The sequence below is a fragment of the Delphinapterus leucas genome, chromosome 2, assembly GCF_059928025.1.
Source record: "Delphinapterus leucas isolate spDelLeu-1000000601 "Yukka" chromosome 2, BTC_Dleu_Yukka2, whole genome shotgun sequence".
Lineage (NCBI taxonomy): Eukaryota > Metazoa > Chordata > Mammalia > Artiodactyla > Monodontidae > Delphinapterus > Delphinapterus leucas.
This window is the reverse complement of record NC_143130.1, coordinates 53976527-53989602: the sequence shown is the minus strand read 5'-3', so window position 1 is coordinate 53989602 and position 13076 is coordinate 53976527. Positions and strand designations below refer to the sequence as shown.

Genomic DNA, 13076 nt, shown 5'->3' with positions numbered 1-13076 from the left:
CGGAGGAAGGAAGATCGTGCTGGCAGGGGCTGCCGTGTTTGCAGCGCAGTGGCAGGTTTTGATGAGAAGCAGCTTCATTTCCAAACCTTCAACCATCCCCAGACTACCAGATAAGGATGGTTTAGGTCCCCTGTCTGTCCTCTCCCACGTCTTGGGAGCAAGAAGAGGTCAGGTCTAAGACGGACTCACCCACTCTCATTTCCTCTCTGCCATGTGCAAGGCCTTGTTATTCTTTCCTTGGTCTCTTGCTCCAGTTTTCAGTTTTCCTGCCTCATTTATTCAATGCAGAAATCCCACTGAAATGTCTGTTTTTCCACAGATTTCTCCAAGTCCAGATTAAACTTCTATTTTACTTCTAACCACTTTTGGATCACTGAGCTCCTTGGTTCCTTATCATTACAGAGGCTGAGGCTGATGTCTGCCCAGATCCCCCTTACAGGAAGCCTCCAAGTACAGCTATTTGGGGAAGCTCATTGTGTTCAGAATGTGTTTTTACCCACTCGCTTTTGTTTCTGCCAAAGCAATAAATAATTACAGCCAGAGTACCACCACATTTGATCTGAAAAGTGGAACCCTACTTGATAAGGACAGTAAGCACTCTGCCTTTGAAGGAGAGACCCCAAGTACAGGGCTTTGTAAGGGTAGCTTGACACATCCCCCTCTGGGGTGGAATTGTCATGACTTCTTGCATATTTGGTTTCATTTCCTTCTCAAATATAAACAGAAGCCAGCGGTTTTTTTGTTTTGTTTTGTTTTGTTTTAAGGAGCGTTTCATGAGGATAAAAACAAAATAATAAATGCCCAATTCAGAAGGTAGGGGGAGAATAGAGATTATAAGTGTTCCTCTCACAACTCGGTTTATAAAAGGCACAATTCTAGCTCAGCCATGAGAGGAACGATTCCTGTGGTTGGGCTCTGGGCTCTTCTGAAGCCCATTATGACTGCCCTATTCATAGCGTTGCTATCGCTGTGGAATTCTTTGGCGAGTGACGCACAGTTCAAGAAAGGGGAAGCTATATTTTTTTCTTTTTCCTCTTATTGAAAAAAAAAAAGGGAATTCATGCAGAGGTAGATTTTCCAAGGGAGGGCTCAGGACCACAAATTCATACCACCTCCAAAAGAAGACAAAGACTTTCCTTAGAAAATATTTCTAAGTGGAAAAGCCTTTAGACAGAAACCCATTGAGATGGCCTGTTGCCAAACCCACCCCCTTTCTGCTTTCCCTGTGGAATCTCATTTAAGTGGAAGCCTTCAAGAGTTTAGTCCTCCCCGCCCAGGCCAGCAGGCCACGTGCCCATTGAAGTGTCAGAGGCCTTGGCAAAGGCTGTGTCTGGACGTGGAGGTGCTTTCCCAGCTCCCTCTCCCAGCTGCCTCTCCCCGACATGGTGGAACCCCCTCTGGGTCTGAGCCTCCCAAGGGATGGAAGGTCTGATGGTCAGGGCTCTCTGACTCCAGCTTGACCACTCCCGCTAGAGCTGCTTAATGAAAAAGAGAGTGGTTGCGAAGATGCAGGGTATCTCACAGGTCCCCAGGGCCAGGATGAAGGTCTGGGGCCAGGGCCTCTGAAGATGTCAGGACCTTCTCTCCGTGTTCGCCACAGCCTGCGTTTGTGACCCATTTCTTCCCGCTCCTGCTACAGACTGGCTTTCTCACAACTTGTCCGCGTACAGGCTGATGGGCAGCCCACTGCACCTTTTATGAAGTCTTCATCCTGTATTCAAATCCTTTGGGGCCAGATGTGGTTGGGAGTCCAGAGCATTTTAGGTGTTAGAAAAATAACAACATGCATCAAATATATATTATTTAATATCCCAGTGGGGTCCTGGGAAGCACCCCACAGTCAGACACACAGACATCTCTACCAGGCAACCCATGAACAGTCTCTAAGTGGGATACTGAGTACTACCAACAGTCTCATGTCAGTCAAGGCTAATTTTGCTGCCTAATGTGTCTGCCAAATATGTTAAAAAAAAAAATGCTTGCAGTTTTCAGAGCTTTTGAATTTCTGAATTGTGGTTGAGGGAGTGTAGACTTCTTAGAGATCCATCATCAACCATGAGCAGACAGAACCTCTCTATCTAATTTCAGTGCTGATTTCCCAGGAGAGAGAGACTGATTGGTCCAGCTGTGGTCAGGTGGCCATTCTTGGTCCAATCAACTGAGGCCCCATGAGGCCTGCCTATGAGGTTGTGGTGGGGAGAAAGACTCTGATTGGCCCAGCCACAGTCATGTGGCCACTGCTGGTCCAATCAGCTGAGGCCTGGCTATGGGGTCATGGTGAGCAGCTTTGGCGGTAGGGAGCTGAGCAGCCTCCTCAGCGTGTATACCCCACAGAGGGCCAGGAAGGGCTGGGGTGAGCACCTGTGATGACCTCAACCTTAGTGTCTCCACCTTAGTAAGAGTTTGTAACCACTGGCAGAGAAAGAACAAGAGCACTAAGAGCCACAAGTATTGTCTGCACCATCCTCATCCTGGAGCACAGCGGGGGAGCCCTCCAAGCCCCCACCAAGCAGATGTGGTGGTGTGGCTCTTAAGACCCCAAGTCCATCTCACATGCCCTGTCTGTGGCTTCCCCATCCAAGTGTAAGTCCTGACGACAAGTGAACCAGTGAGAAGCTGGGACCCACCCCAAACAGTCAGCCTCAATCCTAATTTAATCTCAGCACATATCAGCCAGGCAAGAGGGATGTTCCAAGCTTCTTTCCTTAGAGTGTATGGTTGTATAACTTGTAAGAAGATTTGACCTCCTTCTATACAACTGTGGATGTAGGAGTGTTGACACTGCCCAAAGCTGAAATCCAGCACCTCATGTCATTTATCAGGAGATTAATTGCCCACCCAGGGCAGCTTGGAGGGGAATATTCAGAGAATTTCGAGAGGTTCTGAGCTGCCTCGAGTTTTATAAAGTTTATCCTGAGTTGCTTTGGGACATAGTGCTACACCTTCCTAGAGGTGTGAGGTGCCCTGAATTCTGAGCAGAATCCTCAGAAAAGGAGATGGACAAATGGAGGGAGTTCCAGCTGAGCAGAGGAAGGAAGTATTACCTCTGGACTCTGTTGTGGGGCCTGGGGCTCCCAGACTACTGTAGCCACAGGGGATGGTGTCTGCAGGTGGGAGAGTGGAATACAGGTGGAGTTGAGTGTACCTTGTTGCCTGGGGTCATGGTCAGAATCCCCTCCATCTGAGGTTGGGACCACCTGCTTTGCAGAGTCTCTACTTCCCTGATGTTCACACCAAAGAGCCCAGAAAGGGATCTTCATCCTTTTCAAGTCTGGTCTTTCTAACTTACCTCAAAAGAGCCTCTACGTTTCTACCCAAATCCCATTTTCATCTCTGCCTAAATCAGAGTATACACTCATAAACATTCATAAAACTGGCGGTTTGTTTTCAGCAGCACCGTTTTGCCCCCTTGGTATCTTTGACCCCCAGAGTTCTCCATTCAGAAAGAAAACAGTGATGGTGGAAAGAAACCAGGATGGGACGAAGAGGCCAGGGTCTGGCTCTGCCAACTGAGGGACTCTGGGCAGCCATGCACGTTCTCTGAGCCTGTGTGCTCGTCTGTAAGATAGAATGATGACAGCACCCACCTGAAATGCGTAGACACTACTTAGCATGCTGCATGGCACCATCATCATTACTACTGCTACTGAATGAATCTCCTCAAAGCTCAGTGACTCCAGATATTGAGGCAGTACTTCAGTTTAAATGTAATCCATAGTTTTGAAACTGCTTTGTCCAAGGGATCCACCCTTACAGTGAAACACTAGAGGAAGCCCAGTATGTGGAGAAGGTATACCCATCCATTCAAGATGGGGGCTGTGTGCTGCCTCTGTCTCAGTGGCTCTCGAGATGCTCAAAGGAAACCTCAGGGTCCTAAAGAGCACCTCCAAAGTCTTGTCAAGTTAGCCTCCCAGAACCTGATCTCAGTTTACATTTCAGTCTCCCATAGTTCTCCTTTCACTGGCTACCATCTTGGGTTATTCCATCTAAATGGAGGGACAACTGCCCCCAGCTTGCCAGCTGGAGAAATGGATCATTCCTTCTAGTATGCCTTGTCCTCTGACAGCTCAGATCAGACCCATGAGGCTTTTCACAGTCTGCCTCATTGGGGATTTGCTGTGTACTTGTCTATAAGACCACCAGGGCCTTGAAAGGCATGCATGACTCATCTTTCTTTCCCAAGCAGTGCCAAAAGAGTGCCTTGTGTGAGAGAGGGGCTCCATCCATGTTTGTTAAATGAATAAACAAATCATTGTTACTTTGCTTACCTGGGAATCTACCCTTCACAGCAGATTTTTCCCTCCACCGCTAACTGGAACAGCCAAGTTGAACATCTCCACTGTGCCCCTGTAGCTTCTTTCTAGTGTTCTAAGACAAGACTTATTTTGTTGATCAGCAGCGCTCCATGGGAGAGGAGCTCTATGGAAAGCTGTTGACCACAGTGGCAGTTTAGTGAATGTCCCCCATCACAAAAGCTCCAGAACCTGGATAAGACAACATGTCTGCTCTGACAAGAACTCTCCAGCTAGGATGCCATGGTCTACTGAGGCCAACTCAGCTCTAGAAGCCTTTTTTTTTTCACCCCTGCCCTTGCTCACCTGAGACCACCAGAAGGACCCACTGGGGAAGTTTCATGGTGGAGACAAAGGGCCTTGCAGAGACAGCACAAAGATGTTGGTGTTTCTCTCTCTGGAAGTTCCTTTGCAAATTAATTGTATAAACCACATTAGAATTAGGTGACTGAGAGAAAGAGAGAAAAGGTGCATTTATCTTTCTCAGTTGTGTACAAAAGAACAAAATCCATTCATTTATTAAAAAATAAATAATCCTGAAGCTTTCCTACAAAGATCAATTACAAGGCAAGGAAGTCCCCTTTCACCACTACTTTTTCAACATCATACTGGAAGTCCTAGTTAATGCAACAAGACAAGAAAAGGAAATAAGAGGTACAGTAAGTCTCCTACATACAAACAAGTTCAGTTCTGAGAGCGCGTTCATAAGTCCAATTTGTTTGTAAGTCCAACAGAGTTAGCCTAGGTACCCAACTAACGCAATCGGCTATTTAGTACTGTACTGAAATAGGTTTATAATACATTCGCATCTTTGAAAGTTCGCAACTTAAAGGTTCATATGTAGGGGACTTACTGTATACAGATTGGGAAGGAAGAAAACTATCTTTATTTGCGGATGACATAATCATCTATGTAGAAAATCCAAAAGAATCAACAGAAAATACCTCCTGGAACTAGTAAGGGACTATAGCAAGGTTGCAGGATATAAGGTACATGTACGAAAGTCAGTCGCTTCCCTATATAACAACAATGAACAAGTGGAGTTTGAAATTAAAAAAACAACGCCAGGGACTTCCCTGGCAGTCCAGAGGTTAAGACTCTGTGCTTCCACTACAGAGGCCTGGTCGGGGAACTAAGATCCTGCATGCCGTGCCACGCAGCCAAAAAATAAAAATAAAAAATAAAAGGAACACTGCTGAAATTCTTAAAAGCACAATGCCATTTACATTAGCACCCCCAAAATGAAATAATTAGGTATAAGTCTAACAAAATATGTATAAGATCTATATGAGGAAAACTACAAAACTCTGATGAATGAACTAAAACAATTATAAAAATGGGGAGATATTCCATATCAATGGAAAGATATCAAGATGCCAATTCTTTCCAATTTGATATAGAGATTCAGGGCAATCCTGATGAAAATTCCAGCAAGTTATTTTGGGTATATCAACAAACTGACTCTAAAGTTTATATAGAAAGATGAAAATATTTACCAAGATCTTCTGTGAACCAGGTCCTGGGACTGACCTGAGGACAAAAGATGAAAGTTCAGTTCCTTGTCCTCCAAGGGCTCCCATTTCCATCAGTTCTTCAATCTAAAGGTAATTACAATCCATCCTCTTCAAACTCCTGTAGCAACAGGATCCGCCTTATAAGAAATCCCCTTGTATATGGGAGTTGCTCAAACGATTATAGGACGGTAGGATTTGAGGGCTTTAATGGAGGAGTGTGCGAAGTGCAGATAGAGAGTCCAAGTCAGAGGTGGCATGAGAAGAGAGAGCTCTGGAGTGGAAGTTTCTGGGGTGCCAGGAATCTTCCAGAAAGCTAAGTGCAGGGAGGGATTTCCAGGCAGAGGGAACAATCTAGGCAAAGGCGTGAGATCTTGGCATGTTCTGGGAGCTCACTTCTTTCCAGCAGCAGCAGAAACCAGGGTTTCCATCCTGCCTGGGGACATGGCTCTTACAAGTTGTCCTAGAGGATTCTGTGTCCCCTTTCTGTTCCTTATTCCCGCTCCGTTTCTTCCAGGGCCTTCTTACCACATACCACAGCCCTGCAGCTTTTATCCAGAGGCTGGGGAGCACTAAAGCTTTAGCAAAAGCCACTGCCATGGAGACACCCCTGGGCCTGCTCCCCTCACTGGGAGGCCTTCTTGTTCGCCTCCTCCCCCTTTCCCACCCCAGGCTCACCCTTGATACATAGTCAACTTGCTTAGAGGTTAGCACACCACAAAATGTTTGTTCTGCCTGGTATTTTTAATACCTTAAGGAAAAAGAAATACTGTGTCTTTGCAAAGGATAAAGAGAACAAGGTACAGAAAATCCCACAGTGCCTTCACCTCTGTGTCATTCACCTGATTTCTCCATTTTCTGTTTCACGCGTTCCAAGGGCTGGGTGCAACATGTGCCATGTACCTGTGACCTTGATCCCATGCCGACTTCTCGTCTCTTGGGCTGGCCTGTCGCTCATGTGCATCTGCACCCTGCATGGCCCCCAAACCCCATCCCGCGTCAACGTCCACCCCTTTCCCTCCTTAGATAAGCCGTGTGAACTCTACTGCTCGCCCCTCGGGAAGGAGTCCCCGCTGCTGGTGGCCGACAGGGTCCTGGACGGCACGCCTTGCGGGCCCTACGAGACCGACCTCTGTGTGCACGGCAGGTGCCAGGTGACGTGTTTTCCTTGTGTCCTTGGCAGGGCTTTGGAGGGGAGGCTCCCTCCAGAGGGGCTCAGGGTGGCGGGGGCCTGGGTGAGGAATTGCATCGGTGGTGCTGCCACCTGCAGCCTGGCACCCCTTCCTCCCTCAGCAGTGACTGAGCATGAGGCCCAAGTGCAGGCCAACCAAGAGTTGAGATGCTGAAAGAGTAGTTGCAACATGGGTCATCTCAAAAAATTTGGAGTAACTTTAGACATCATGACAAAGGGAAGAGCAGATAGACTATTAGGTGGGACTGGAAGATGTATACGAACATATGTTTTTGGACAAGCTGTGCCTGTTTAGCTATAAAAGATTTAGTAAAACTGAGCAGATGCCTTCACAGGTGGTACCTGGGGATGTGACTGTGCTTGGCTTTTGGGGACTCCTCCACCCATTGGAATATAATCCCCAAACCCATCCTGATGTTGGATGTCTGTGATTCATTAGCATGATGAAAGATGTCATTTAAGAAGACAAAAAGAGAAAGGAGGGAGGGAGGGTGTCCGACCATTTCAACCCTAGTGGATTTTTTTCCCTGCAAAGTCCAAACTAGTCTAAGACTAGGATTTTTCAGGGAAAAACTTGACAGTATCCAGACTCCTTTGGCACTGCCTGGCTTTGTTATCAAATACGAATATGTAGGGGTGATAGACACTTGGTGCCCCAGAGTCTTGGCCAGGCATCCTCCCAGGGAAGGAGGGGCAACAGGCCCTCAGGGCTGCTGCATTGTAGCAAAGAATGGGCAGAGCCTCTGGCGGAGATGTGAACAATGATCTTATCATTATCATTGAAAGAAAAATGGCTGATGGTTCTGGTTCTTTGGTAAAACTGCTAGCAAGCCAAGTGCAAGAGCTGTTTCTGTCCTAAATTATACACTTGCATGGGCCATGGTGCAGCCCAATGACGTATGTTCCTTTAGCAAACATTTCCCAAGTTAAAAGCACTTGTATTCTTTAGAGCAGCACCAGCTGAGCCACCTCCAGCCTCTCACCAGCATCTTCTGCAGTGTTCTTATCAATGTGGAAACATTTCTAAGAATCCTGAAATTTTCTGGCCAGTGCGGTCCACGTTAAGTGACCAGACATGATTTCAGCTCTAAGCAGTCAATGCCAGTGTGCCCCTTCCGTGACTTTGGTTCTAACTGCAGCCTTTTCAATTAGGGAATCTCCCCCATACCATGACAGTGCAACTCTCAGTCCTTTAGTGGGTACAGCAGGGTTTTTGAGATGCCACTCAAGATATTTCAATAGCCTTAAGTGTGCAGTCATCAGGGCACCATCAAACCAGAGCCTGCCCTGCACTTGGGTGTGACACGAATGATACGTGTACACTCGCCTTCCCATTCCCACCCCAATCCCATCCCACCCCCTAGTCCATCTCAAATGCCTCTACCACCAGCTTCATCATTGCGTTTACTCATCCTGTGTGGAGACTTAGTGCTAACCAAACACGACCCTTCAAGGCAGGGGGCTCTAGAGCACGGCGGTGCAGACGGTGGCCCCTTTCACAGTGCTGTACAGCAGGTGGGGCTCATGCTCCTTAGAGCCTCACCCTGACAATGGGGAGACCGCTGCCTGCCAGTTCTTGGAAGTACCATCTCCTGTACCTGGAAGCATCCCAGTGACCCACTGCCTCCAGGCTGCCCACCAGTCCTAGCAAAAGGACCACTGTCCTGGGATATGGCAGCACACCTGCCAGCAAGCACCTCATGAGACAAACAACTTGCTTTCTGAAGGAAGTTAAAAATTCCATCTGTAATTTTTCTAAGAGTGCTCATTCTTCAGAGAGAATCTATGAAGGTTAACTTTAGCCCAAGGTTAACTCAATTCTCACAAAAATCCAAATTAGTAAAGTCAGAGTTAATGAAGTTTTATAATAACATTGAGCATATTTAAATAAGACTAAGAAATTAAGTACAAATACAGTATTTATGCCTAGTTACAGTGATTGCCAAAGTGGAAAGTTCTGGATTTCTGTGGTCCTTGTGAATGAGTAAGGCAAGGAATATTGGTTAAAGAGAAGAAGAGTAATAGTAATAAAAAGATATCTCAGGGGTTTTGTGAGCAGAGGGTCTGTACCTATTCATCAATGTCGTTATCTATCCATTATCATAGTGGATAAAAGGTAGAAATCATCCAAATTTTATGTAAGACAGCACTTCCAGAAATGTTGCCATGGTTTACTTGCTAGCTTTTCCCACTGTTCCCTTTAGCTATAAATTTTGCTATTTTGGGGTAGCAGAAGGAGTTCTGGGAAATTCTGAGAAACATGGTGACTAGTTGGTGGGGAATGGCAGGGACGAGAGGCTCCAAAACGGCATTTTGAGAAGATTCCACTAAGCTCCAAATAGCAGGCTGATTCAAACCATAACATGAAACACGAAAATACCATTTTACTCTGTTTTATGAGGACTGAGTTAAGTTTCATTTCAGTGAGTCACAAATTACTTAACATGCTGAAATGAAACTTAACAGCGCTCATAAAAGTGGGAGTGAGTTGGGGGAAGAAACACAAACATTGTCTATTTTTCAGCAAGTCCCTATAAATCAGGAGTCCCATCATTAATGATTCCTACTGTTGGCCTCCAGAAGCAAGGAAATCAAGTTAATACGCCTCTAATGTGCAACTTGCCTCAAAGCTGCTGACCGGCAGTGGGTGAGTCAAATGGATGGACATGTCTGCATGGACCTGGGACCAGATATGCTTGGCTTTTCTTTAAGGCCTCATCAGCTAACGTACACTTGCAGCCAATGTACTCCGATTACAGTCACATTTCCTTGGGACCCTAACTTGTGTACATATCCCTGGCTTGATGAACACCAAAACAAAACACCTTCAGGGCCTATAAGCTTATTCAGTGGAGGGATTGTGTCTGATTGTCTGTATTCTCCAAGGGGCTGGCTTAAAGGACAGACAGCCTCTGATTGCATTTTGCAATCAGAAAAAAAGAGTGGGTGGGTCCCCTGCTCTTAGGACTTCAGCGATCCTGGAATCTGGAGCTTATTTCAATGGACCATTTTCATTGCCCAGAATTTATTGGCCTCTTATTTTGTGGTCTATTAGGCAAATGGAATTACTGCTAGAATCTAGGAGAATTATAAGAGGTTCTGGCCTCAGAGTCCCCCTGTGTAAAAAGGGGTAACAAGCATGCAGGAATCTGTACCGGGTGTTTATGCATGCATGGGCCTTTCAACAGTGCTGAAACTTTATCCACAGCAGCGCTTAAAACTCTGAAGTCATTTCCTGTATCCCTTTTATCTGATTAACCTCCCATAGCAACTTCTGGATTAAGCCAGCAGACTGAGCCACATGTTCACCCCTCTTCCATCCCAGTACTCCACTAATCCAGTGGTTAAGGCAGCTTAGCACAAACCATGGTGGTGAAGAGAAGCAGAGGCCACCCTTTGACAAGAGGGCAGAAGTGGATGGAAGTTTCACTGAAGAAACAGAGGCCAAAACTGGAACAGATGGAGAGTCACAACCAGAAAGAAAGCAAGATGCTTGAGGAAGTCTAGTACTTGGGAATGGAGTGGGAGGGAGGAGTTGGCTGAAAATAATGAGTTACCATTGCTGACCATGCCCAGCCTGGCACTGGGAGCTTGACGGGCTGTTAGGAAGTTATCTTCAGGCTCTTTTCCGAAGTTGTGTGATAAGCTGTTCAGGGACAGCTGAAGCAGGGGAGGGACCCTAGTATTCTAGCATAGCGTCCACCCTCTGGGACTGGGGGCAGAGCCCAGCTTCCCTCCCGCCAGTCCCGAATGGAAGACTGCCACCCTCGCATCTGGAGTTCCATCAGTTGGCCCTTCTGTGCCTCATTCTCAAATACGAGTGGTCAACCAGAGATCATCAGCTCTCTGAAGAAAACCAGCAGCAGGAATGAGAAAGACCAAGAAAAACAAACAGGAAAACTGACCCTGGCAGAAAATTGAGATAATTACTGAATTCTGTATGCAGCCAAATGATCAACCAAGCATGCAGGCAAAATAAAGTAATTTTGAGACATGGAAGAACTCAGAAATTTTATTTCCCATGCATCCATTCTGAAGAAATGACATGTAGTTTAGCAAGACAAGGGTGAAGTCCGGAATGAGGAAGACGAGCCCAGCAGGACTTGGTGGAGCTGACCCAGGAGCCCAGACGATGTTGGGATGGGGGCTGCATCGCTGGCTGAAAGTAGCAATTAAATTTAAAACAAGAAGTCAGTGGTGTCCCTCTAACAGCAGAGAGAGAGTGAGGCAGTAGTTGGAAGATAGCTATTAAGTTGAAGAAAGGAAGTGCTTCTCCTCTCAGCCAGAAAAATAAACACAAACAAGACCATCGAAACCTGTGTGAGGAAGTCCCAGTTCAAAAATGAGAAAGTTAAACTGCGCTGTTGTGGGAGGGGTGACTCTGCTGTCAGGCTGGGGGTGCAGAGGGCCTGGTTTGAAAACCAAAGTCTCCTATTCCCAGTTTGGCCCAGGGCCCAGCTTGATGAGAGGTCAGCATTTTTATGTGTTTATTGAACACGTATTCTGTGCTCAGCACCATGCTGGCCACTGTGTTTGGGTTGAGGGCAAGAGTACAGAGGATTATAAGACACTGTCCTCCACATGCTTTATGGTGCGTCTGTCAGAAAGATGAGACTGACTCATGTGAAACCCTAACAACCACAGGTGAAGGTGTGATTGAGAGCCAGTGAGAGACTGGGTTTAGACAGAGCAGAAAGAACATTCCGTGTGCTGGACGCTGAAAGGTGCTCTGGGCATGCAGTGCTCAGCAGGACCAAGAGGGTTCCTGTCGCCATGCACCGTACAGACAAGAAACATGTAAACTCACAGACCTGGTCATTCCTGGGACTGGCCCGTGTGAGGACGAAGCAGTGTCGTAGACAGTGGGCTGCGGGTGGTGCAGCAGGGCCCTCCGAGGAGACAGAGCCGGCCCAGTGGAGACATGGGAGGGGGACACTCCCAGCAGAAGGCAGAGGGGCGGGGCTGGCACATTCCAGAAACAGTGGAGGGCAGGGGGCAGAGGCTCCAGGCAAGGCCTGGGCCGGGCAGGGCTGGGCAGGCTGTGGCTGGAATCTGGGCTTATTCTGACTGTGGGTATCGTGATGGAGCTCGCGGGAGCTGGAGGTGGTTGGACTCAGTGTGCACTTGGAAAAGGAGGGAGGGAAGCTGGGGGGCTGAGCGGTTGGGATGAGATCAGGGAGGGTCCCAGGTTCCTAAGTGCAGGCATACTCGATAGGCAGTGGGGTCCACAGCCATGACCAGGTGAAGATCAATCTGGCAGCAGCGGGGAGAAAACCAGTGTGATAAGTCATTTGCTGAGTAATCAGGGTCTAAACTGGGCAGTGGCCATGAGCACAGAGAAGAAATAGACACTAGAGAGGTTTCAGGGGACAAAGCCACGAGGCCGGCACCTAAGTGAGTATATCAAGAAGAGGGGTCGGAAATGGCCTGGAGGCCTCAGGCTTAGGGCCGGGAAGGCAGCCATGTCTGTCAGCTCCAGGAGGGCAGCAAGAGGCATCCAACAGTAGAACTGAGAAGTCAGGAGCCAGCAGCTTTAGAGGAGGAGCTGGTGTTTCAGTGTGGCCCCATTGAGGTCAGTGTCCTGGCCAGAGAGCCTAGGGGTGTTGTCAGCAGACCAGCCCTCTGTGAGCCTGGGTGGGAGGGCGAGTGAGGGGTTTAAGAGCAGCCTGCATATGAGTGATTGTTGCAGCTTAAGCAGAAGGTGACATTACCAAGAAAAATCAGAAGCAGAAGGGGCACGAGAGCTGCCCGCTTTCGGAGAGAGGCGCGGGAGGCAGAACTGTCCAAGGGATCAGTAGAGAACCACACAAGAGACGGCTCGGATGCCCGCTCCCTGCTCGGCCTCTGTCTTAGCGTCTTTCTTCCAGGTTAGGCATGTAACAGGAGTCCAGTAACCGTGCTTTGGGTGAATGAATGTATGCACAGCCGCAGATGGGGGTATCATCAGATGCTACAGAGGGACAGGTCAAAGATGAGGGTGGAGAAATGGCCACCGGATGTGGTGACCAGGAGGTTATCTGTCACTGGTGACGGTCCATCGAGCTGCGGCCGGATTCTGGGGGCAGAATCCAGGTTTTAAAT

The 13076-nt window shown here is 47.7% G+C and overlaps 1 protein-coding gene across 3 annotated transcripts in view; it reads left to right on the top strand.

Moving 5' to 3' along the window:
* ADAMTS17 (ADAM metallopeptidase with thrombospondin type 1 motif 17) overlaps positions 1–13076 on the top strand; it is a 359591-nt gene that overhangs the window by 234392 nt on the left and 112123 nt on the right. For all 3 annotated transcript variants that reach the window (XM_022598898.3, XM_089906892.1, XM_089906891.1), the window contains exon 14: positions 6830–6957. In XM_022598898.3, the coding sequence (XP_022454606.1) occupies positions 6830–6957 (128 nt within the window). The remainder of the gene's footprint in view (positions 1–6829; positions 6958–13076) is intronic.